Here is a 27130-nt window from a genome sequence, read left to right on the forward strand (position 1 = left end):
TCCTACTCACCAGTTTATATTTACCTGTATTGATGTCCTACTCAGCAGTGTATATTTCCCAGTACTGATGTCCTACTCACCAGTTTATATTTACCTGTATTGATGTCCTACTCAGCAGTGTATATTTCCCAGTATTGATGTCCTACTCACCAATGTATATTTCACTGTACTGATGTCCTACTCACCAGTTTGTATTTACCTGTACTGATGTCCTACTCAGCAGTGTATATTTCCCTGCGTTGATGTCCTACTCACCAATGTATATTTCACTGTACTGATGTCCTACTCACCAGTTTATATTTCCCTGCGTTCATGTCCTACTCAGCAGTGTATATTTCCCTGCGTTGATGTCCTACTCACCAGTTTATATTTACCTGTACTGATGTCCTACTCACCAGTTTATATTTACCTGTACTGATGTCCTACTCACCAGTTTATATTTACCTATACTGATGTCCTACTCACCAGTGTATATTTCCCTGCGTTGATGTCCTACTCACCAATGTATATTTCACTGTACTGATGTCCTACTCACCAGTTTATATTTACCTGCGTTGATGTCCTACTCACCAGTGTATATTTCACTGTACTGATGTCCTACTCACCAGTGTATATTTCCCTGCGTTGATGTCCTACTCACCAATGTATATTTCACTGTACTGATGTCCTACTCACCAGTGTATATTTCCCTGCGTTGATGTCCTACTCACCAATGTATATTTCACTGTACTGATGTCCTACTCACCAGTGTATATTTCCCTGCGTTGATGTCCTACTCACCAATGTATATTTCACTGTACTGATGTCCTACTCACCAGTTTATATTTCCCTGCGTTGATGTCCTACTCACCAGTGTATATTTCACTGTACTGATGTCCTACTCACCAGTGTATTTTTCCCTGCGTTGATGTCCTACTCACCAATGTATATTTCACTGTACTGATGTCCTACTCACCAGTTTATATTTCCCTGCGTTGATGTCCTACTCACCAGTGTATATTTCACTGTACTGATGTCCTACTCACCAGTGTATATTTCCCTGCGTTGATGTCCTACTCACCAATGTATATTTCACTGTACTGATGTCCTACTCATCAGTTTATATTTACCTGTACTGATGTCCTACTCACCAGTGTATATTTCCCTGCGTTGATGTCCTACTCACAAATGTATATTTCACTGTACTGATGTCCTACTCACCAGTTTATATTTCCCTGCGTTGATGTCCTACTCACCAGTGTATATTTCACAGTACTGATGTCCTACTCACCAGTGTATATTTCCCTGCGTTGATGTCCTACTCACCAGTGTATATTTCACTGTACTGATGTCCTACTCACCAATGTATATTTCACTGTACTGATGTCCTACTCACCAATGTATGTTTCACTGTACTGATGTCCTACTCACCAGTGTATATTTCCCTGCGTTGATGTCCTACTCACCAATGTATATTTCACTGTACTGATGTCCTACTCACCAGTTTATGTTTCCCTGCGTTGATGTCCTACTCACCAGTGTATATTTCACTGTACTGATGTCCTACTCACCAGTGTATATTTCCCTGCGTTGATGTCCTACTCACTAATGTATATTTCACTGTACTGATGTCCTACTCACCAGTTTATATTTACCTGTATTGATGTCCTACTCAGCAGTGTATATTTCCCAGTATTGATGTCCTACTCACCAGTTTATATTTACCTGTATTGATGTCATACTCAGCAGTGTATATTTCCCTGCGTTGATGTCCTACTCACCAATGTATATTTCACTGTACTGATGTCCTACTCACCAGTTTATATTTACCTGTATTGATGTCCTACTCAGCAGTGTATATTTCCCAGTATTGATGTCCTACTCACCAATGTATATTTCACTGTACTGATGTCCTACTCACCAGTGTATATTTACCTGTACTGATGTCCTACTCACCAGTGTATATAGCCTCACTATTAATGATGATGTGTGCTGCTGGCTTGTCCCCGTTGCCTCTGGTGTTAGTGATGCTTACAATATTCCGTGATACATCTTCCACTGTAAATCACATTCATCACTATCAACCACGTTATGTAGAAATAACACCATAGAGTACGTGGTATAAAGTAACGGCATTCCTAGCACTATGAAGGACGTGACAAATAATAACAACTCACCACAACAATGTATAGACTAACGATAAATAGTAACAACTCACCACAACAATATAGGGGACGTGAAAAATAGTACCAACTCAACACAACACTATACAGACGAAGCTAAAAATAGTACCAACTCACCACAACACTATATAGAGGAAGCGATAAATAGTACCAACTCAACACAACACTATATAGACAAGGGATAAATAGTAGCAACTCACCACAACATTATATAGAGGAAGCGATAAATAGTAACAACTCACTACAACAATATAGGGGACGTGAAAAATAGTAACAACTCACCACAACACTATACAGAGGAAGCCATAAATAGTACCAACTCAACACAACAATATAGGGGACGTGAAAAATAGTAACAACTCACCACAACACTATATAGAGGAAGCGATAAATAGTAACAACTCACCACAACAATATAGGGGACGTGAAAAATAGTACCAACTCACCACCACACTATATAGAGGAAGCGATAAATAGTAACAACTCACCACAACAATATAGGGGACGTGAAAAATAGTAACAACTCACCACCACACTATATAGAGGAAGCGATAAATAGTAACAACTCACCACAACAAAATAGGTTACATGAAAAATAGTACCAACTCACCACAACACTATATAGAGGAAGCGACAAATAGTAAGAACTCAAAACACTATATAGAGGAAGCGACAAATAGTAACAACTCACAACACTATATGGAGGAAGTTCTAAATGGTAACAACTCAGAACACTATATGGAGGAAGTTCTAAATAGTAACAACTCACCACAACAATATAGGCGACGCAACAAAGTGTAAAAATCACCACAACACCACAGGGGGCGTGATAAATAGTAGCAACTCACCACAACACTATGGAAGACGTGATAAATAGTAACAACTGACAACACTATAGAGGGCGCGATAAATAGTAACATAGTAGCAACTCACCACAACACAATGGAGGACGTGATAAATAGCAACGACTCACCAGAACACTATAGGGGACGTGATAAAGTTTAAGAACTCACCTCAACACTATAGAGAGCGTAAGAAAGTGTAACAAAGTGTGATGAAGAGCCTACCTCTCTGACTCCCTGCTGACATACCGCGACCCTGGGGGATGAAAGGAAACAAGAGTTGATGGTGTTTGGGCTTTGAACCACTTGTTTAGGATATTTGTCTTGTTTGTACTCTAACTTCTCATGATCTTCAGAAAAGTGCATTCCATGTGGCAATCAGATTATATTACCTATATCGCCTTGAGTATAACAAAAATGGTTGCTACAATATTGCATATTGTTTTTGGCGTTATTGAATTGATCTGCTCTCGGTGCGGGTGTGGATTGATTTGGGACAGATCTGTACAGATGTCGGAGAGGGCTGGATATGATGAAAGAACAGCCGTTAAAATTGTTTGTATAGGAAATAGATTACCTAGGTTTGACTATCCTCGGAACTTTGACAAAAGGGCAATAGAGCTGTGAAACTTCTGTGAATGCATACAGCCTACATTCAGCCAGCATGAAGTCTACATTCAAAAAACATAGACCCTACATTCAATCAGCATAGAGCCTACATTCAAACATCAAAGACCCTACATTCAATCAGCATACAACCTACATTCAGTCAGCATGGAGCCTACACTCAATCAGCATGGAGCTTACATTCAAACATCAAAGAGCCTACATTTAATCAGCATACAGCATACATTCAGTAAGCATAGAGCCTACATTTAATCAGCACAAAGCCTACATTCAATCAGCATAGAGCCTACATTCAATCAGCATAGAGCCTACTTTCAGTCAGCACAGAGCCTACATTCAATCAGCATAGAGCCTACATTCAATCAGCATAGAACCTACATTCAGTCAGCATAGAGCCTACATTCATTCAGCATGGAGCCTACGTTTAATCAGCACAAAGCCTACATTCAAACAGCACAAAGCGTACATTCAATCAGCATAGAGCCTACATTCAATCAGCATACAGCATAGATTCAGTAAGCATAGAGCCTACATTCAATCAACTCACCATTAGTCTACTCACTCCGGATACATTGACGCAGATTCCACTTCTTTCGGTGCTGCTGTTATTTAGTTTGTATGTTGCCATGGCTACCGCTGTCACAAGTAGGATGAAGTTTAACGCCACCAGTGTGACAGCTGCCATCTCGGGTCTGTGGAAAGAGCAATAACGTAAACGTTTTCTCCAAGACGCTGCTAACCTTCGTATTCCAGACATAACTACATCGTCTGGTCGTTATCCAGTCACAGGTCAATCTAGCATATTTTGCATACATGGCAGAGCTCGATTCTTAATAAGTCGTTATTTGTGTTATTCAGGTCATAGCACCTCCTTCCTAATTTCGGGAAAATTAAAGATGCAGTCCTGAAGTAACCTGTTCACCCTTCTAAGATTGCTCTCCTGCAACTTCAAGATTTGAGATTACCAGCCATATATAGACTTGACCTTACACAAGTGGCAACATGCTATATATTCAACATATTATATATTTCTGGATTACACCTTGTTAGCTAAATACAAACATCTTATAAAACATGATTGAATTTGTCACTTTCTAAAGTTTATTACAGGTTATACAAGGTTATATTTGTATCTGGTAAAAATGCTACAATCTGTACCTGAGACAGTGTAATCCCTAGAGTAACATCTTGGTGTTTGGTATCTGCATGTTTCAGCAGAGTAACACGGTAAAATGTTGTATTGGAATCTCTGGTGCAGTCGGACTTCAACTTTCTCATGCTTTACCTTTACCTATTACTTATTAAAGCCCAGCCAGGAGTGGCGTACCGTGTTATTGTCAATGTCATAGTGCTGCGCTCGCTGTCTCGGACGTTGCCACCCCTATACCACGTTGAGGCTCAGCGGAACGATTAAAGACACACAGTCTGAAACATGTAGTCAATATAAGTTGTGTGCGCAACAGCTGACGCACTATTTTAAACGTTTAACTTTGTAAACGAACCATATTACCTGCCTATTTCGAATTTCCCTCAAACCCGTCGCACAACCAATCGCATTGCTTGTTGAGATACGTCTCTACTCGCATGACTTCCGGCCAAGCAGCGTGTAACTCACAATGAAACCGATACTGACAGTAGGGAGCGGACTGTCAGTGTTGTGTAAAGTACTTGGTTGATCTGAATGCAGCTTGGAGACGTAATTGTGATCTGTGTATCTACACATTTAGGTGGCAACATCAGGGAATTCCTCGTGCATCTATTTATAGCCCGCGGCTTACCCACGCTGTCAAGTGAATCGTCACGCATCCTGCACTGATCTGACTATAATGTCTCACGTTCAGACACACCTAAATACACACTTCATGATACTAGCATTATTCTTTCATAGATCGGACTAATGTCTCACGTCTAGAGATACCTGACTACACACTTCTTGATACTAGCATTATTCTTTCATAGATCGGACTAATGCCTCACGTCTAGAGATACCTGACTACACACATCTTGATACTAGCATTATTCTTTCATAGATCGGACTAATGTCTCACGTCTAGAGATACCTGACTACACACATCTTGATGCTAGCATTATTCTTTCATAGATCGGACTAATGCCTCACGTCTAGAGATACCTGACTACACACTTCTTGATGCTAGCATTATTCTTTCATAGATCGGACTAATGCCTCACGTCTAGAGATACCTGACTACACACATCTTGATGCTAACATTATTCTTTCATAGATCGGACTAATGCCTCACGTCTAGAGATACCCGACTACACACATCTTGATGCTAACATTATTCTTTCATAGATCGGACTAATGCCTCACGTCTAGAGATACCTGACTACACACTTCTTGATACTAGCATTATTCTTTCATAGATCTGTTAACTCGCGAGTTTGGGGAATCAGCTCGCTTGGCAGCTAGGAGGTGTAACTATACCAACCCACACACAACACGAGAACCTGAGTAAATAAACAAGGAGTTTATTGCGCCAGTCACAGGATGATTTTTTACATAATTAGGTACAAATAATTATTAGAACATATTGACAATAAGTAATCAGTTGCCAAGATACATTATCATTACATGGTAATATACAAAGTACACAATCGTCATACAATATACAAACATTGAACAGTAATGGTAACGATTTGCAAAGGTAGAAGAAAGTAAAGGGTCTTACCTGAGTGAATAAACAAGGAGTTTATTACGCCACAGTCACAGGATGATTTGTGACTGTGGTCGTCCCTGTTTTATACCCTTTCCCAGTTGTCATAGCTAATCGGGTTTACTGATAATATTGCTGATAAGTTGTTGTATCTAAATCCTATTGCCTAATTCGACCACCGATAACGTACCTACTGCGAAGTTAAGTTACTCTATCTGTCAGAATTACATAAAGATTTTCATAACGTATTTGACCACAACGGCGTTAACAAGCGAAAGACATGATGCATCTGCTGACACATACAAGATATTGGTCTTGGACATTCGATATCAGTGTGACCACGAGAGAAGTACACGATAAATTGGATTAGCCTATCTCTATCTGTTGACACTTACAAGATACTGGTCTTGGACCTTCGTTATCAGTGTGACCCTTGGCAGACTGAAGATGTGGCACGTGTAGCATTTCGATATTTCAATAAAATATTCTGTCATAGAATCTTTATAAAATATTGTGCATTTCCACCATGTTGATAATATCCCCCTGTTCGTTTTAAAATTTCGTCCCGAAATTTTGCATGAAGAATGGCGCTATACAGATTTACGCAACCAGAGATGGGTAGATAGAGATAGCAGGTAGTGTCCCTGCACGTTTCACAGAGCCGACTGGCAGTATGTACCCATGATGATCTATCATTATATATGCACAAATTGGCCGCTTTAAAATTGGATGCAAACAGGAGGCAATTCTGAATGGCAATAGAAAGGAAGAAGGTAAGGTGACAGCCTTACCTAAAGAAACGTCAGTGATGGTAAGCCCTGGCATGTCGACATATAATTTAGGACGAAACCAACCTACTATCTGGAGATTGGTGATGTTCACCGGAGCCTCTATGTTGTATTGCGTGATACATTTGGTCAGTTTGGCAATGGGTATGAAAATACATTTGGGGCCTTTGTTATGTACGGAGTCTTCAAAGGGCGGTGGTGAGGCAAACAATGGATGGGAAATGGCGACTATCAGGATACAGAGGATGTTAAAGATGGGCCCCCTTCCTTAAAACAAAACACAAGAAAATGTGAGTTACTTAATGTGTACACCAAATAGAACAACATATAGGGTTTGGGTGAAACTGTCCGGACAATTTCCAGCACTTTAGAACTATGTTTGATCTAGATGGTGTTGACATAATTAAATTTAGGTATGAAGGACACATCTCAGATCCCCGTGATCTACGTTATCTGAAGATATTTATAGGTAGCTCGTGGAATATGCCAAGCAATGGGTCTTCACAACATATGTACACGTTTACATGTAGCTAATGATAAAGCACGAATATATCATGTCCACAATGAGTACTCATAAATTTGATGCTCACATGCTCAAAAAGAACGATATGAAAATGTAAGCATGAAATAGGGTATTGAATAACTTCTTGAAAGCTATTATCTAAAGCGATGGGTATAGACATACAACGTATGAGAAAAATCCTTGAAACCGGGAGTCTGGTTTGTATGGGAAGACTCGGATCCCGCAGATAACGTTGATCTGCACTAAATGCGTAAATGCGTAGGGCGTAGGACGTAGGACGTAGGACGTAACCATATCGTACCGTAGAGTAAGAACCTAGCCAATTTCAACAACTTCATCTGATAAAAATGCATGTCTGATAACATCACATAGATTGCAATACGTACTCAGTATATGAAACCATGACAAACGTGAACACGACCTTTCAGTGACCGGAGAAGATACGACATAAGTACTAACACACCTCACATGCACAAGAACGTCCTTGAAAAGTTCACGTCCACAGTTGACGGTGAGAGTCAGAACCAAAGTTCACAGATACTGTCACAAACATCGGAAGAAACTTACAGATGATTCTTGAGGTATGCCGAGGTTGACTTGATCTTGAACGTTGATTCACTCACTTGATTGTTGGGTCCAGAAGGAGTTGATGATTTGTTGGTAAACGGCTGACATCTTGATGATGTTCGGGTTGTAACGGCTTCTGCTTCTGGTCTCCTATTGTTATCCATGATGACGATCGAGGTGACGCTGTCTTTGTCGTCCCTCATGTCAACCAGCTACCGGTGCTTCACTGCGAAGTGGACAATGTAGGACGTAATACCCACATACATGACTGGAGGGGTTCCTGTGGTGTTGGGGCCCGGGGCAGTGGGTTGTGGGATCCTCCAGTGCCTTGTCCGTTCCACCCGGTTCTTGGTGGGGTCGGGGGGTCGTCTGTGGGTGGGTCGTCTGGGTCCTGCGTCCGTTGTTGCCATGTGTGTGGGTTGGTGAGCCGCCATGGTCACCACTGGCCCTCCGCCGCCCATCAAGAACGAGCTGAAGTTTCAACTCGCTCAGCAGAGGTGCCAGTGGCACAACCAACCCACACAACACACGGGACCCTCTGAGTAAATAAACAAGGAGTTTATTACGCCACAGTCACAGGATGATTTGTGACTGTATTACTGTTCAATGTTTGTATATTGTATGACGATTGTGTACTTTGTATATTACCATGTAATGATAATGTATCTTGGCAACTGATTACTTATTGTCAATATGTTCTGATAATTATTTGTACCTAATTATGTAAAAAATCATCCTGTGACTGGCGCAATAAACTCCTTGTTTATTTACTCAGGTTCTCGTGTTGTGTGTGGGTTGGTATAGTTACACCTCCTAGCTGCCAAGCGAGCTGATTCCCCAAACTCGCGAGTTAACAAGCGAAAGACATGATGCATCTGCTGACACATACAAGATATTGGTCTTGGACATTCGATATCAGTGTGACCACGAGAGAAGTACACGATAAATTGGATTAGCCTATCTCTATCTGTTGACACTTACAAGATACTGGTCTTGGACCTTCGTTATCAGTGTGACCCTTGGCAGACTGAAGATGTGGCACGTGTAGCATTTCGATATTTCAATAAAATATTCTGTCATAGAATCTTTATAAAATATTGTGCATTTCCACCATGTTAATAGATCGGACTAATGCCTCACGTCTAGAGATACCTGACTACACACATCTTGATGCTAACATTATTCTTTCATAGATCGGACTAATGCCTCACGTCTAGAGACACCTGACTACACACTTCTTGATGCTAACATTAATCCTTCATTGATCGGAGTAATGCCCCTCACGTCTAGAGATACCTGACTGCACACATCTTGATACTAACATTAATCCTTCATTGATCGGAGTAATGTCCCTCACGTCTAGAGACACCTGACTACACACATCTTGATGCTAACATTAATCCTTCATTGATCGGAGTAATGTCCCTCACGTCTAGAGATACCTGACTACACACATCTTGATACTAACATTAATCCTTCATTGATCGGAGTAATGTCCCTCACGTCTAGAGACACCTGACTACACACATCTTGATACTAACATTACTCTCACCTCTGACTGGTGTCACTCACAGACATATTGATACTTACACTGTGGTACGCTCGGAGCAGGATGTGCTCTGAATCAGCCGTCGTTCCGTTCACCACCGCCCAGGAAAATCACGCTTGCATCATGTTTACAGATATACAAATGAATCCCTTACGCTCAGTCAGTCATTTGGATATTTCATTTTTGCCAACTCATTTGAAGGGAATTCTGATAGACTCACAACGGAGGCTGATGACTTCACTCCTTAAAGAACGAATAAATTCAAATTTTTGGTACTCTTTTTACCTCTGCATATGAAAGACTTCTGATTAGTCATAAACGGGACACCATTGTTGTTTTTTTTAAAAACTTGTGGTTAATTAATACCAAGCGCTTAAAAGTTGCTAAAAAGCCGTCTGCTTCTCTCTCGCCCGCTAACGAAACCACAGACAGGTTACGTAACTCTGTTGCCAGAGCCATGCAGTGACGTCATAAAAGGAACGATATTCAGTTAGTTGTGTAGAAAAGGTGTAGGATATGTGAGACCAGGACATGCAACCCTAGATAACCCAGGGTCGGTTTTATAAATATTCATGATATATGAATAACGAATTATAGTATGTGAATCAAAACAGTGACAATCTAATCAGAGACAAATGTCAACCATTGACTACCAATTGATTGTTAAATTGTTACTAAATTGCCGACTGAGAAATGTGGATTAAAAGTCAGTTGAACGCTATTGTATTATCTCTGTGAGGACAAACAAATAACAGACATGCAATCTACTGTTTTCTTTCATTTCTTTCATGCTCGTATGGGAACTCGAATGTATCGGTATTAGGATCAGTCGATATTTTTTGCTGGTCCCGTAAATATCGAGACAACGGTGTTCAACTGAATTTCTTTTTCTTCACCGGTATGAAGTTGTAATCTCTGATTGCGCAATTATTTATTCCGCACTTCTGCGATGTCATCCCTGTCCTTGATGCTGTAACCCTCGCTGTTTTGTGATGCCACTACTGTCCTTGTTGCTGTTACTACCACTCTTGTGTGATGTCATCACTGTCCTTGATGCTGGAACCACAGCTCTTGACTTAATATGCCATCACTGTCCTTCATATTGTAAGCACTACTCTATTCTTATTCCATCACTGTCCGTGGTGCTCTAACTACTATTCTTGATGCTGTAACAACTGATCTTGTAAGATGTCACCACTACCCTTATTGCTGTAACCAATGGTCTTGCATTAGGTCACCACCGTTCCTGCATGTGGCCATCGCTGTCATTATTGCTGTAACCACCGTTCTTGTATGATGTCAGCACTGGTGTAACAGCCGTTCTTGTATGATGTCAGCACTGGTATAACCACCGTTCTTGCATGATGTCAGCACTGGTGTAACCACCGTTCTTGTAAGATGTCAGCACTGGTGTAACCACCATTCTTGTATGATGTGAGCACTGGTGTAACCACCGTTCTTGTATGATGTCAGCACTGGTGTAACCACCGTTCTTGTATGATGTCAGCACTGGTGTAACCACCGTTCTTGTATGATGTCAGCACTGGTGTAACAGCCGTTCTTGTATGATGTCAGCACTGGTATAACCACCATTCTTGTATGATGTCAGCACTGGTGTAACCACCGTTCTTGTATGATGTGAGCACTGGTGTAACAGCCGTTCTTGTATGATGTGAGCACTGGTGTAAACACCATTCTTGTATGATGTGAGCACTGGTGTAACCACCGCTCTTGAATGATGTCATCACTGGTGTAACCACCGTTCTTGTATGATGTCAGCACTGGTGTAACTACCGTTCTTGTATGATGTCAGCACTGGTGTAACTACCGCTCTTGAATGATGTCATAACACTCCGGGTTGCTGTAATCACCGCACCACTTTTGTATCATGTCACTTTCGAATTTGTACACACATAGTAATGCCTTTGAGGTGAGTTGTGTAACAGTGTGTAAATAAATGTCATTTTAATATGTTAAACTTTATTATTTTAAACTTAGGTATAAACCAACTTTATCATTTCTAAAGAGGTCTGTGTTAACACTAACATGTCATTGATTCATTAACTCACTGGTAAGGTAGTTGCAGCAGGTAGCTTGGGGTCTGTGTTAACACTAACATTTCACTGATTCATTAACTCACTGGTAAGCTAGTTGCAGCAGGTAGCTTGGGGTCTGTGTTAACACTAACATTTCAGTGATTCATTGACTCACTGGTAAGCTAGTTGCAGCAGGTAGCTTGGGGTCTGTGTTAACACTAACATTTCACTGATTCATTGACTCACTGGTAAGCTGGTTGCAGCAGGTAGCTTGGGGTCTGTGTTAACACTAACATTTCAGTGATTCATTGACTCACTGGTAAGCTAGTTGCAGCAGGTAGCTTGGGGTCTGTGTTAACACTAACATTTCAGTGATTCATTAACTCACTAGTAAGCTAGTTGCAGCAGGTAGCTTGGGGTCTGTGTTAACACTAACATTTCAGTGATTCATTGACTCACTAGTAAGCTAGTTGCAGCAGGTAGCTTGGGGTCTGTGTTAACACTAACATTTCAGTGATTCATTGACTCACTGGTAAGCTAGTTGCAGCAGGTAGCTTGGGGTCTGTGTTAACACTAACATTTCAGTGATTCATTGACTCACTGGTAAGCTAGTTGCAGCAGGTAGCTTGGGGTCTGTGTTAACACTAACATTTCAGTGATTCATTGACTCACTGGTAAGCTAGTTGCAGCAGGTAGCTTGGGGTCTGAGTTAACACTAACATTTCACTGATTCATTAACTCACTGGTAAGCTGGTTGCAGCAGGTTGCTTGGGGTCTGTGTTAACACTAACATTTCACTGATTCATTGACTCACTGGTAAGCTAGTTGCAGCAGGTAGCTTGGGGTCTGTGTTAACACTAACATTTCAGTGATTCATTGACTCACTGGTAAGCTAGTTGCAGCAGGTAGCTTGGGGTCTGAGTTAACACTAACATTTCAGTGATTCATTAACTCACTGGTAAGCTGGTTGCAGCAGGTAGCTTGGGGTCTGAGTTAACACTAACATTTCACTGATTCATTAACTCACTAGTAAGCTAGTTGCAGCAGGTAGCTTGGGGTCTGAGTTAACACTAACATTTCACTGATTCATTAACTCACTGGTAAGCTGGTTGCAGCAGGTAGCTTGGGGTCTGAGTTAACACTAACATTTCACTGATTCATTGACTCACTGGTAAGGTAGTTGCAGCAGGTAGCTTGGGGTCTGAGTTAACACTAACATTTCAGTGATTCATTAACTCACTGGTAAGCTGGTTGCAGCAGGTAGCTTGGGGTCTGTGTTAACACTAACATTTCACTGATTCATTAACTCACTGGTAAGCTGGTTGCAGCAGGTAGCTTGGGGTCTGAGTTAACACTAACATTTCAGTGATTCATTAACTCACTGGTAAGCTAGTTGCAGCAGGTAGCTTGGGGTCTGTGTTAACACTAACATTTCACTGATTCATTAACTCACTGGTAAGCTGGTTGCAGCAGGTAGCTTGGGGTCTATTGTTAAGTAATTTGTGTCAGGTCCAATCTCTGCATTGGCCTGTTGACAAGGTTTCTATTGTTTGATGGATTTCACCCTCTTGTTATATTTAAAGCTTTGTACTGCCTTTCACCTGTGGCAGTCCACATTTTTGTCCGTATGAGCACAGCACAACACCAGCACAATACGGGGTTAGTTAAGTTAGATCTTTTTATATCATCATTTAGTGTTTCATCTTTTGTAGCACATGCCAAAGTACATGTTTTAAATCTGCATGATTAATTAACAGTTATCAGACATATCAATAGTATGGTGTTCATCTTATTGAATGCATAACATGACATGTATTGTATATATGAAAGACATGTATTTATTTATGTATATTTTATCATTCAGGGCCCTTTTGTTCATTGCCTGGACTGACGGCCAACTGGGGATCTCCATATCCCAAACACCAGCTCCAAAATACATCCCTGGAAACCCCCTACAAGTGTTCGCCTTTTGATACCATTGAGGAACACCTCTGTTACATTTGTATCGATTTATGAACCTTGTTGTTAATGAAAACTGAGTTTGTAATTAATACATATTGTCATTTGACCTTTCCACCTCAGCCATTTCCAGTAAATGAAAGTTAGACAACTCCTGTTCACAGTAGAGTAGAATACTGACTTTGTGTAACCCCTAATTGATGTCTCCCATGGCCTAAAGTTGTGAATATATACAATGAAATTTAGGAAGTGGTCAAAAGCAGCACGTTATATACATCTGGAAACAAATGATTGCGCCACCAGAATAGTGTTAGGCTGGACTGACTTATTAATGAAGTTGTTGTTAGATAAAATGCATATGTTTCCATCTCCTCTGTCTGTCGCATCGCCCAAACACACTTATGCAAGGAACATAATAAAAAAATGCACGTGAAATTCAACATAATTAAAAAAATGCACGTGAAATTCATGCACCCAGAACCATATAAAAAGACACTTTCCAAACTGAATCAGTTCAGTACCGAATTCAAGGAGTACAACATTTTTGGACACATAACGGAAGCAATTGGGTCCTCCACAATTGCCGGCTGCGACGAGATGGCAGATTATCGGCATGGGAAACCCTGGAATATCACTACGCCAAACTGCTGTCATCTTTCATCAACCATCAGTCGCCTTTGAACAAAAGAAAAACATCGGGAAACAAATGATGTGAACCTTACCAGCTCCAACGAATGTTCACAACATATGGTATTCCGTAATAATCATCCTCACCTGACTGCCTCTATCTGTGTGTTACTATTTGACACTAACTGCATCAATTGAGTCAGCTGAAACAACTCATTAGCCGATGGCACTGATTGATGCAAAGAGTTCATGATCAAATGTGAAGAGATACAGATACATTTACAGGCTAACGAGGAAACTGAAGACGTGCAGAAACACTTGACTTTAACTCACTGACTTTAATGTGTTATAAGGCTACATTATCACGGAAAACAGCATGTTATAGATTACATTATCCTGAAAACACATCATGTTAGAGATTACATTATCTTGAAAACACAGGGAAATGCACAAGGAATGACCACGGTTGAATTCAACTTTCAACTGTTATTGCTTAAGGCCACGCGCCTCATTACTCCACCCACGTGAAGGTGGTCAATAAACACACGAATCTGGGGCAGACAATCAGACGTTTAGAAACAACGTCAGGGTAGGTCCATTTTGTCTTCACTGAAACATGCTAAAAGGAGATCAAGATACTGCCACTTACAGTAATCGCGTCCCAGACTGTCAATGGAAACACCTTGCAGTGTCTCCAAATGAATGTCCCGTGACTTTCGACACATGCCAGTCTGTGTCGCTGTAGAGCTAACCATCAATTCCATAGTCAGTGTCAGTAAGACCAAGACGAATTGCAAACATTTGTCTCATTTCCAGCTTCAAAACAATAATGACAATATAAACACTTCATTTGCATAATTTTTTCACGAACAAATATATTAATCAGGAACATCCCCAAGGTGTTGTGAGGTGTATGTTCCCAGGAAGACTGGACGCTATATCAGGAACATCCCCAAGTAGGTATTATGAAATGGATGTTCCCTGGAACAATGGATGCTATATCAAGAACATCCCAAAATAGGTAGAGTGAGGTGTGGTGACATCGATGTTCCCTGGAACACTGGACTTGACTTTGACTCTGGTGTTTGGCTCCAGGTAGAAGGTGGCCCCAAGGCTGCTGGTGGTGTAGGCGGGACGTCCCCGTCTGATGCTGGGGGTGGACTGCAGGTTCCTCATCAGGGGCGTTGGTGCTTCCTTCATCTTTGACGTCTTCTGTTTGACCACCGTGTGCAGGATCCGGCCATAATCCAGTTCCTGGGTTCCGTTCCCGCTGTAAACGATCTGAAATTATTGAGTGAGCATATCTTTACGCAGCTTTCATTGCAATTTCGTCTTTGTGCGTCTGCGTCATATGAGTGGCGAAAGACGAGATTAAATGTAAACATCATCTACGTGAGGTGGGTTGACGTAATTAATAGCACACATTATATTAGTGTTTACCATGTCTCAACATGGGTTATCATGATAAATCCTCCATACTTCCTGTGACAAATCTCAGCGGGCCGGTTTGTTTCTCTACCTGACTGTACACATAGTAGTAGCCTCCCCTCCTCACTGTCAGGCCGTCGTCTTGGCAGGTTATCTCATCGTTACGAAAGGCTGCGTCCATGTCACGTCGCCAGGAGAGAATTTGCATGCCACCTCCATGACGTCGGGGACCTAACGTATAGCATATTGATTGTTGATATTTGTGTTATAGATGGTCTAGCAATATTGATAGTTGATACTGCTTATAATAGTGTGATGAGTGTGCGTTACCTGCCTCTGTGTGTGTGTGTGTGTGTGTGTGTGTGTGCGTGTGTGCATTACCCTTGTGTGGGCGTTACCCATGTGTGAACGTTACCTATGTGTGGGCGCTACCTGTATAGGGGTGTTACCCGTGTGTGAACGTTAGCTATGTGTGGGTGCTACCTGTATAGGGGCGTTACCTGTGTGTGGGCGCTACCTGTATAGGGGCGTTACCCGTGTGTGAACGTTACCTATGTGTGGGCGCTACCTGTATAGGGGCGTTACCTGTGTGTGAACGTTACCTGTGTGTGGGCGCTACCTGTATAGGGGCGTTACCTGTGTGTGGGCGCTACCTGTATAGGGGCGTTACCTGTGTGTGGGCGTTACCTGTATAGGGGCGTTACCTGTAGCGTTGAGGATGACATGAGCAGCGGGTTTCTCAAGGTTACCGGACGTCTGGTACATGCGTGCAACATTCCACTGGTACTCAACTGTAACAAAACACATTGTGAGTGCGTGCTTGCGAGAGAGTGAGAGAGAGGGGGAGGGGGGATGGTGAGAGAGAGAGAGGGAGAGTAGTATGAACTCTTTCTTTACCTCTGTTTGTGTCTTCCTTAAACCTGCCCACCTGCAACACAAAACTCCTTGATAACGGTATTATCTTTAACAATGGTTGTTTGAGGATCCAGACGTTTCATTATCTTATTGTGACGTTTCAGTAAAGATGTTGGTTTTTAAGGCATTTTCATAACCACAAAGAAGTTTGCGCCAGTGACCCGAGGTCCCACCGTTGATAAACATGTACGTAATGTAGCCGCATTGATTGATGACACAGACAATAATGAAACTGAGTACCGTGGTGTTAATGTCCTGCGACGTGTTCACATTGTATCGAAGGCCACGTGACAGTCTTCGGTGCGTCTGTAGGCGTATTACAACGCCGACCAGTACTGTAAGGAGGACGACATTGACTACCACCAATAAAACACTGACGATGGAGAGCTTGTTCTTGCTGTGATGTTGTATCAAGCGTCTAAAACATCGAGGGAAGGGATTACATATGTGCGTAGATGTAAAACTACGGATATGTGTGTAGATGTAAAACTACTGATATGTCTGTAGATGTAAAACTACTGATATGTATGTAGATGTAAAACTATTGATATGTGTGTAGATGTAAAACTACGGATATGTGTGTAGATGTAAAACTACTGATATGTATGTAGATGTAAAACTACTGATATGAAGGACACGATGACTCAAGTATTATGAAACATCTACTTTATAAACACTATATAGATGAACGTAGATAAATATACATCTCTGAATGTGTTCTTACCTTGTGCTGAGTTGGCCGTTCATGACGTTCACTCCTGCACCACGTTGAGGTCCAGCACTAACAGGAGACCAGCAAATCTGTTCCATGGGAAATAACTTAAACTTAGAAGATGGGCGAGGACGGCAACACAAACACACGCAGTAACACACGCAGTAACACAAGCATAACACACGGAGTAACACCTGAAATATACCACCATTGCAAAACCCGCCAGATATAGGGAACAGGGAACAGGGAACAGCCACCCGCCAGGCATCGGGTAACCTCTATCAGTTACACAATGGGAAACACGATAAAATTACCATTAGGTTCCCTGACATAGAAAACACCGCCACAGTTTACCATTATATTCCCTGACACAGAACACACTACCACAGTTCAGCATTATATTCCCTGACACAGAACACACGGCCACAGTTTACTATTATATTCCATAGGCGTGACACAGAACACACTGCCACAGTTTACTGTTATATACCGTGACACAGAACACACTGCCACAGTTTACTGTTATATTCCCTGACACACAACACACTGCCACAGTTTACTGTTATATTCCCTGACACAGAACACACTGCCACAGTTTACTACTATATTTCTTGGCACAGAACACACTGCCACAATTTACTATTATATTCCCTAGGCGTGACACAGAACACACTGACACAGATTACTGTTATATTCCCTGACACAGAACACACTGCCACAGTTTACTATTATATTCCCTAGGCGTGACACAGAAAACACTGTCACAGTTTACTGTTATATTCCCTGACACAGAACACACTGTCACAGTTTACTGTTATATTCCCTGACACAGAACACACTGCCACAGTTTACTGTTATATACCCTGACACAGAACACAGTACCACAGTTTACTGTTATATTCCCTGACACAGAACACATTACCACAGTTTACTATTATATTCCCTGACACAGAACACACTACCATAGTTGACTGTTATATACTCTGACACAGAACACACTGCCACAGTTTACTATTATATTCCCTGACATAGAACACACTACCACAGTTTACTGTTATATACCCTGACACAGAACACACTGCCACAGTTTACTATTGTATTCCCTGACATAGAACACACTACCACAGTTTACTGTTATATTCCCTGACACAGAACACACTGCCACAGTTTACTATTATATTCCCTAGGCGTGACACAGAACACACTGCCACAGTTTACTATTATATTCCCTAGGCGTGACAGAGAACACACTGCCACAGTTTACTGTTGTATTCCCTGACACAGAACACACTGCCACGGTTTACTGTTATATACCCTGACACAGAACACACTGCCACAGTTTACTATTATATTCCCTAGGCGTGACACAGAACACACTGCCACAGTTTACTATTATATACCCTGACACAGAACACACTGCCACAGTTTACTGTTATATTCCCTGACACAGAACACACTACCACAGTTTACCATTAGACTATCTGACACAAAAAACACTACTTCGTTGTACCATTAGACTCCCTGACACAGAACTCGTGTATTTTTAAAGCATGGCTTACTAAACGTTCCCCGAGAATTGTGCTTTATACAGTAACGTCTGTGCAGCACACGGAAGGAACTAGCTAGCGCGTTCAGTACAGGACACACATGCCTTGAACAGTTGGTTGAGTTGATACGTTTCACATACACAATAAAAAAACAGTGCACTGAAAGGAGGTGACGTCAGTGACATATTTCTCTTACACAGGAAACTGATGAGAGAATATCTGGGTTGCAAATCGATATCCCACTGTTTAACAAGGATACCATCGACAATTCAGATCTGTATACGGTTATTATGACTGAAAATACGACATTACGTTTTAGACATTTCAACGTATATAAATACCTGTTACCATAATACCATAACACATACATACCTAAACTGTGAGACGTCTGTCTGTCTTCTGGGTTGCTGTTACGTAACCAGTCTGCCCAATACTGGTTTGTTGTCGGCTGCCCCGTCACCAGTCACCAATCAGCGGTATGTGGTTCAACCAATGGAAAGACAGTATGTGGGCAGGGTAACTGTGATCGAGTAACAGCACAACATAGGACGTACCGCCTGAACGATGGACAACTGTCGATGCTAGGGCAACTCGTGGTATTCCGACAGTATCAGGAACCAATATTTTATATGGTGATACCCACCTCACACAGAAACGGACAAATCAGTAGGCGTTGGCTTTCATTCGACTGAACATGTCAATAACACCCGCATCAAGTTCTACACATGTGATTCTTCAAGCGAGCTATGACATGTGAGACAGGGTGACCTTCAGTGTTGTGGGAGAAATGTGACTAACATGAGCAGCATGAGCTGAGAAATGATTCCCACTCGCCATTCTGGATATGTTGCCACGGTTTTACTGTATGAATGTGAAGAATTAAGATACATGTCGACCTTGTATAACCCCGACATGCACCAGATCCTTTACAGGGAGAGTTAAAGCATTGACAGCCGTCTCTGACATGCTCTTACATACTACAAATAGATGGTAGCGTAATTACCCGCTTTAGGCATTTCGGTGAAATTGGGTCAACTTTAGATAAGTACACAATTAAGACTACGAGATACCATGCAGCCTGTCGGACTAGGTGTCAAGATACCCCCACACTGTATCGGCTGAATCTGGGCAAACAAACGCATTGATGTTGCACGAACAAACAATTGTCCACTCGCATGCGCACAAATCCCCTGCCATGGTTTTGCATTATAAAACAAGACCACTTACAAAAACTGAACAGATCCTAGGAAGGCAGAAGTATCGGATCGGATCTGTGGGCAGGCCCGTATGTATTCTGCACAATCCATTCAATTCTCGGGGAAAATTAAGCTGGGCTTCCCAGTGACTCATCATCGCACGTGTGTACTCGTTGTTTGAACCTTTGTCCTGTGTCGAATTTGAACTATCTTCAACATAGGCATGGTCTTGCTCAGTGTAGACTGGGGTCTCAAAACTACCAATATAAACTGTCAGGTATATGGGAGATTCAGGAAACGACAGGGAATATGTAATATCTGCAAACTGTCGCATATAGAAGATAAATACCACAACTTGCTTATTAGTAGTAAATATCAATTATTGTTACACATCTCTTAATGTTGTGGTAAGGGTCAGGTACATATGTTTCACCTTTTTACAGACGTTTTGTGTTTAAGGTCTGGTACATTGTGTCTCACCTGTGTACAGATATGTTTATGGCTAGGTTCATGTGTCTCACCTCTATAAAACTGTTTTGCATTTATGGTCAGATACATGTGTCTTCCCTGTATACAGATGTGTTGTGTTTAAGGTCAGGTACATGCGTCTCACCTGTGCATAGATCAGGTACATGTCTCTCACCTGTATACACAGGAGTTGTGCTTATGGTCAAGAACGTGTGTCTCTCATATATAGAGATGTGTTGTGTTTATGGTCAGGTACACGTGTCTCACATGTGTACAGATGGTTTGCGTTTAGGGTCAGATACATGTATCGCATCTGTATACAGATGTGTTGTGTTTTTGGTTAGGTAAATGTGTCTCACCTGTAAACAGATGCGTTGTACTTATGGTCAGGCACATGTGTCACACCTGTGTACAGATGTGTTGTGTTTACGTCTATTTGTGTTCATGTAAACAGATATGCTGTTTTTAGGGTCAGGTACATGAAATTCACCTGTGTACAGATGTGTTTATCGTCATGTGCAAGTGTCTCGCCTGTATACACATGTTTTTTATGGTCAGGTGCAAGTGTCTCACCTGAGTACAGATGTGTTGTTTATGGTCACGTATATGTGTCTAACCTGCATGTGGATGTGTTTGTTTAAGGTCATTTACATGTGTCTCACCTGTATACAGATGTCTTGTGTTTATGGTCAGGTACATGTGTGTTACCTGTGCACAAATATGTTGGGTTTATTGTTAGGTACATGTGTCCCACATGTAAACAGATGTGCTATCTTTAGGGTCAGGTACATATGGCTCACCTCTATTCAAATGTTTTTATGATCCGGTGCAAGTGTCTCACCTGTATACAAATGTGCTGTCTTTAAGATCAGGTACATGTGTCTCACCTGTGTAGAGATGTGTTGTATTTGGTGATATGTTATTTCTTAATCCCTGTTAGAGTGGAAACCCTGCTGGGATCCGCTAAGTCGGAAGATATATCTCTGATATAGCACAGTTGTTATGTTCATGTCGCTGCAGTGAATTAAATACACATGCACATGCACATGCACACACACTCATGTGTATATGTATGTGTACACATATGCACACACACATATATGCATATATAACTGACATTTACTGTTATATACATACCAATTACAAATGGCAAACTGATCGTTGTTTGGACAATGTTTAATCCAACAGAATATTTTGTCAGACTATCTTATAGCCTGTACTGGACAGGTCACAATGTATCAATATTTGAAATGGCGTAATTTTCTCTCTTTTGACTTCCTTGCAGATATATATAAATCAGATAAATCAGAACATAAGTTACTAGTGGAGGAATTGGCATGTGTGTTCGCTGTATTCGTTCATGCATAAAAATTACTTAAGGATCAATAATCGTCCAAGGGTATAAAAATATTATGAGTAACAATTACGAAAGGAGAGATATCGAAGTGAAACTTTCAATGCGTTTGAAATTATCATTACGTCAGAGTTGCCAGGATATGGGGAAGTTCGTCCAAGGTGGCTTGTGTACCGATTGTTGAACCTGCCAATTATAACGGATCATGCATACCAAATGACGTTTTTTTTAATATTGATGTTCAAGGAATTTGCGATAGTGAAGTGACGTATATTCCGTTAGTTGTGCAACTGGTTTTTACGTTAATGAAGCAAAAAGGTATCTGACCTGTGTCTAAATAAACATGACATAAAATAGCTCTGCCGCAAAGTGATAATAACTGATAATGAGAATGCTACAATCGACAATTCGTTGTTGGGCAAGCGTCAATATAACTAGAATGACAAATAACAGTCTTAAAGTCCGAGACAAGAGCACAATAGTAGCAAAGGAAAGTCGCCATCAGTAATAGGAGCAGTACACAATGTAGTATGTATGTAATCTGAATGGGAGAAAGCATGCGTGTGTGATTAATCTGGGTGGGAGGAAGTATACTAGTGTGATTAATCTGGGTTAGAGGAAGTATATTCGTTTGAATAATCTGGGTGAGGGGAAGCATGCTTGTGCCATTTGCTCAGAGTAATGCCTTGCCTGCCCTACAGTCTGTATTAGTGTCGTTTACCGGCAGATTCGCTTGCATACACATTCAGTACACACATCAGGTCGACGAAAAGGTCATGACAGATTTAAATGTTTATTTAAACAAAGAAAAACTTCCCAATACAATAAACACAATAGGGCACATTACACCAGGTACATCTCCAGGTAGTTGTATCTGACTTCCAGTACGAGTCCACACGACTTCGTCACACTGACAAACACCTGGTCCCCGTCCTGCAGGTGGAAAACGCCCTGTACGCTGCTCGGGACGTTACAGTCTCTGTCAGCGTCACCACACTGGGACGACCTGTTCTCCAGCAGCAACAGGTCCTGCCCATCCCGCACTCGATACACCTGCAGCAACAGCACACCGTGCTTCGCCGTGCTCGATATAGTGTCCTTAAACACAACTTTAGAGTGGATATAGTACAAGCCTGGACGTCCACACTGTATGTGTGTACCGTTCGGGGTGAGAGTCAGATTCCCGTTCATCAAGGCGTCCTCTCTACTCCACTTCAGGACCTGATTGACACCCTCTGTGCCAGAAAGTAAATCATACATTAATTGATAAAGGTTTTTCAAGACCGGATGAAGAAATAACAGATAATTAGTACATGCTCAAAGAGATGATCCGATGGTCATTTTCCTGGCATTCATTTCCAGCAAACTCAACTCTCATGGCAAACTACCTGATACAGAGTTCATATCTTGAATGTCAAGGTCGACAAGCTCTACCTGATATAAAGTTATTTTCTTGGATGTGGAGGTCGACACAACCTAGCTTATACAAAGCTTTTATCTTGAAAGTCAAGGTCGACACGACCCACCTGATATAGAGTTCTTGTCCTGAATGTCAAGACCGACATGAACAGCAGTTCTCTTGGGCATTTCCTTGTATCTCTCTGCAGATCCTGGGAAATTGTGTGAAAAAAGTAACTTTGTAAACGAAAGAAATAATTCATAAAGCAAGTGTCCGATTGACTGCATGTATATAACAACATCCCTACATACCTATATGACTGAAATGCCTTCCATAGCATAACTATCCTCTGTAGTGTACGTATTATCTACAACATAGTCACTGGAGACATCGGCGGTTGGATTGGACGTGTAATTGTTAAAGTGTCGACAGATAATCGTCTAAAATATCATAGAAAAGAATGGTGTCGTTTGCTTCACAACATACTTGTTTAAATTGATAAGTGAGATTGACAGATAGTGTCTCCAAAAATGAAATCTTTACAAAGCCCACAGTATAACACATTAATTGTCCGAAAGCCAGGTGACCGTGGCTTTTGAAGGTATCTTTTCGAAATCAATGGTAGCGGCCTATTATATAGTATGGCGTTGTCAGTGTTTGATGTGATGTCAAAAGGATGTGCTGAAGTGACTCACCCTCTGCAAGGTCCTGCCTGTATCGCTTCACTACGTACTGAAACACAGATAACAATTCATCAGCTACAACCCTACAAAACACAGATATCAAATCCATCAGCTACAGCCGTTCCGAAACAGAAAACACATTCATCAGATGAAGTCTTACTGAAACACGAATGGCACATTCATCAGCTACAGTGTTACTGAAACAGATAACACATCCATCAGATATATCCTTTCTGAAATACGGATTATACATTCATCAGCTACAGCCTTTTTGAAACACATGTAACACGATGGTTACACGATGCCATTTAGGAAGTGGTCAAATGCCACATATGTCATATTTGGGATTTTACTTTCTCAGTAAAGTACAAATTCTAGTACTTTTTTGGTTGAGTCCCATCTGAGATTCGAACCCGCACCAGTGGAAGTCGCGGTGGCTGAGCGGGTTAGGCGGCTGACTTTGAGTGTTGGCGATTAGGTGCCTGACTTTGTGTGTTGGCGATTAGGTACCTGACTCTGAGTGTTGGCGATTAGGTGCCTGACTTTGTGTGTTGGCGATTAGGTGCCTGACTCAGAGTGTTGGCGATTAGGTGCCTGACTTTGTGTGTTGGCGATTAGGTGCCTGACTCTGAGTGTTGGCGATTAGGTGCCTGACTTTGTGTGTTGGCGATTAGGTGCCTGACTTTGTGTGCTGGCGATTAGGTGCCTGACTTTGTGTGCTAGCGATTAGGTGCCTGACTTTGTGTGCTAGCGATTAGGTGCCCGACTTTGTGTGCTAGCGATTAGGTGCCTGACTTTGTGTGCTAGCGATTAGGTGCCTGACTTTGTGTGCTAGCGATTAGGTGCCCGACTTTGTGTGCTAGCGATTAGGTGCCTGACTTTGTGTGCTAGCGATTAGGTCCCTGACTTTGTGTGCTAGCGATTAGGTGCCTGACTCTGAGTGCTAGCGATTAGGTGCCTGACTTTGTGTGCTGGCGATTAGGTGCCTGACTTTGTGTGCTAGCGATTAGGTGCCTGACTCTGAGTGTTGGCGATTAGGTGCCTGACTTTGTGTGCTGGCGATTAGGTGCCTGACTTTGTGTGCTGGCGATTAGGTGCCTGACTTTGTGTGCTGGCGATTAGGTGCCTGACTGAAGGTTCGACTTCGAATCCCGGATGGGACTCAACCAACAAAGTACTAGAATTTGTACTTTACTGAGAAAGCGAACTCCCAAATATGACATATGTTGCATGTAACACACCCATCACATACAGCCTTACTGAAACATGGATAATACATTCATCAACTACAGTCTTACTGAAACACAGATAACACATATCAGATACAGTCTTATTGAAACACGGATAATACATTCATTAACTACAGCTTTATTAAGACATAGATAACACATGTTTAAACTACAGAAGTGACACGAAGAACTGTGTAAACTATAGCATTAGCGAGTGAAGGCGTTAGTGGCACAAAAGGCCCCACCAGCTGGATATCAACTACCGTTTGTTTGAGACCAGGCACCTGGTCCCTGACACAGACATAATTACCTTCTGGGTGAATCACAAAGTGATACTAGGTCCCATCAGCTGGGCATCAACCATCATCTGTATGAAGTCACGTACTAGGTACCTGACACAGACATAATTACCTTCTGGATGAGTCGCGTCTGGTTCTCGGAGCAGCACAAGTTTCCTTCCTCTTTCACGTCGAAGTTGTAAATGTTGTCACGTCTGTCATCTTCAGTAAGATACACATCTTTACACTCCAGGCAGTTGTCCCCACCGGCGCCTGGCGCTGGTCTTCGAGCTGGAACGCCACAACTTAAGACTAATATTGTAATAAAAAGTAAAATGTCCAATGTTGAAAATATGATGGCAATTTTTTTCCAAGTAGAATCCTTCTTCAGTGAAGGTTTTTCGCATGGTACATCGTCTTCACGCGTGTGTTTGGAAAGGTCTTCCGCACCATTGTTTGGCCAACTCTTTATGGATACCTTGGTGGGAGTAAGGGGTAAACATTCTTGTGTAACAACAACACTGATACAGGTGTCCCCAGTGTCCTTTGTGTAAACAGATAGATCCCCGGTCGGAATCAAAGGTCTTTTCTCGTTTGGGTCCATCCTACATGAATTCACAGCTTCATCAGTGGATGGTTTCTGAGTGTGGTCACTGTCTAACAGAGGCGCAGCACTGTCACTAGATTCTTTACTGTCTGATGAACTATCGGAACCAGTAGATATCCCACTGTCGACATCGGTGTTGACATCGGAGCCACTCGAGCTGGCGTCGGAGTCGTCCCCGTGTGTGTGTTTAGGATACAGACCCCCATTTTGAGTACTATTTGGTTTCCCAATAACTGACATCTCGTGGATCTTGACTGAACCGCCAGCAGACAGTTCTTGTCGTGAGTTAACGCACTCGTCGCCATCAAGCAGACGAACCGCCATGTTGAACGGGCGATTAGCCTTCCGTGTGTGTCTGGCGCTGTTGTGGAATGTTATGTGTCGATCAAGCCAGCCAGTGACAGAGCGATGTGTACAGGAAACTCCCTCTTCAGACCTGGTATCTGATACCACAACGGAAAGTTGAACAGACCACGGTCAATATGCCCTGGCCAGTTACAGGAATACAGTTCTCCCCAACTATGACAATCTTCCATTACATGGGCCTATAAATAGCGAATTCTCCGGGAATGGGAATTTCCAACCTTGTGACGCACGAGTTACTGTGTGCGCCAGCATATCAGTCGAACAAGTGAAGCTGTGCAATTCATAAGGTTTCACTGTAGTTGGAACATATCATTGAAATATATACCACCTCATAGATATTAAATTTGATAGTTTTATACATTTAAGTTTGATATTAATGATGTATGATGGAGTGTGTTTGGTTTACAACGATGAATGAACTATAGTAACAGCGGTCACCAGATATGTGCAGGTCGATGTCGAGGTCACGCTGACCTGGTCGGCTCCACCCATGACTATCACGGGCGGTATTCAGTCCACATTATGTCGGCATGTTTTATTCCTTACACCAGGATCCAAGTTTTACTCAATGATAAGTCTTCGTACATTGTTTA

General features: G+C 41.8%; 2 protein-coding genes across 5 annotated transcripts in view; both read right to left on the minus strand.

Moving 5' to 3' along the window:
- LOC137281994 (tumor necrosis factor ligand superfamily member 15-like) overlaps positions 1–19875 on the minus strand; it is a 28076-nt gene extending 8201 nt beyond the window's left edge. Inside the window, exons 1-7 of one of the 4 annotated variants that reach the window (XM_067813751.1) lie at positions 19330–19875; positions 17423–17499; positions 16939–17116; positions 16681–16711; positions 16488–16574; positions 15875–16014; positions 14674–15636 (exon numbers count right to left, since the gene is read on the minus strand). In XM_067813751.1, coding sequence (XP_067669852.1) covers positions 15352–15636; positions 15875–16014; positions 16488–16574; positions 16681–16711; positions 16939–17116; positions 17423–17445 — 744 coding nt within the window. In that variant the 5' untranslated portion in view covers positions 17446–17499; positions 19330–19875 and the 3' untranslated portion in view covers positions 14674–15351. Of the gene's footprint in view, positions 1–1935; positions 2038–3229; positions 3261–4178; positions 4324–4958; positions 5057–5141; positions 5175–6321; positions 6410–14673; positions 15637–15874; positions 16015–16487; positions 16575–16680; positions 16712–16938; positions 17117–17422; positions 17500–19329 lie in introns of those variants that run through there. The other 3 variants (XM_067813752.1, XM_067813753.1, XM_067813754.1) reach the window with 3 other exon arrangements.
- Positions 19876–22749: 2874 nt separating this feature from the next.
- LOC137281995 (uncharacterized) lies at positions 22750–26762 on the minus strand. The gene is made up of 4 exons (XM_067813755.1): positions 25698–26762; positions 24070–24106; positions 23502–23585; positions 22750–23210 (listed from the first exon to the last, which is right to left on the minus strand). Exons 1-4 carry the CDS (start codon positions 26493–26495, stop codon positions 22819–22821), a joined length of 1311 nt encoding a protein of 436 aa, XP_067669856.1. The 5' UTR covers positions 26496–26762; the 3' UTR covers positions 22750–22818.
- Between the last annotated feature and the right edge of the window lie 368 nt (positions 26763–27130).

Source organism: Haliotis asinina, chromosome 4, assembly GCF_037392515.1.
Source record: "Haliotis asinina isolate JCU_RB_2024 chromosome 4, JCU_Hal_asi_v2, whole genome shotgun sequence".
Classification (NCBI taxonomy): domain Eukaryota; kingdom Metazoa; phylum Mollusca; class Gastropoda; order Lepetellida; family Haliotidae; genus Haliotis; species Haliotis asinina.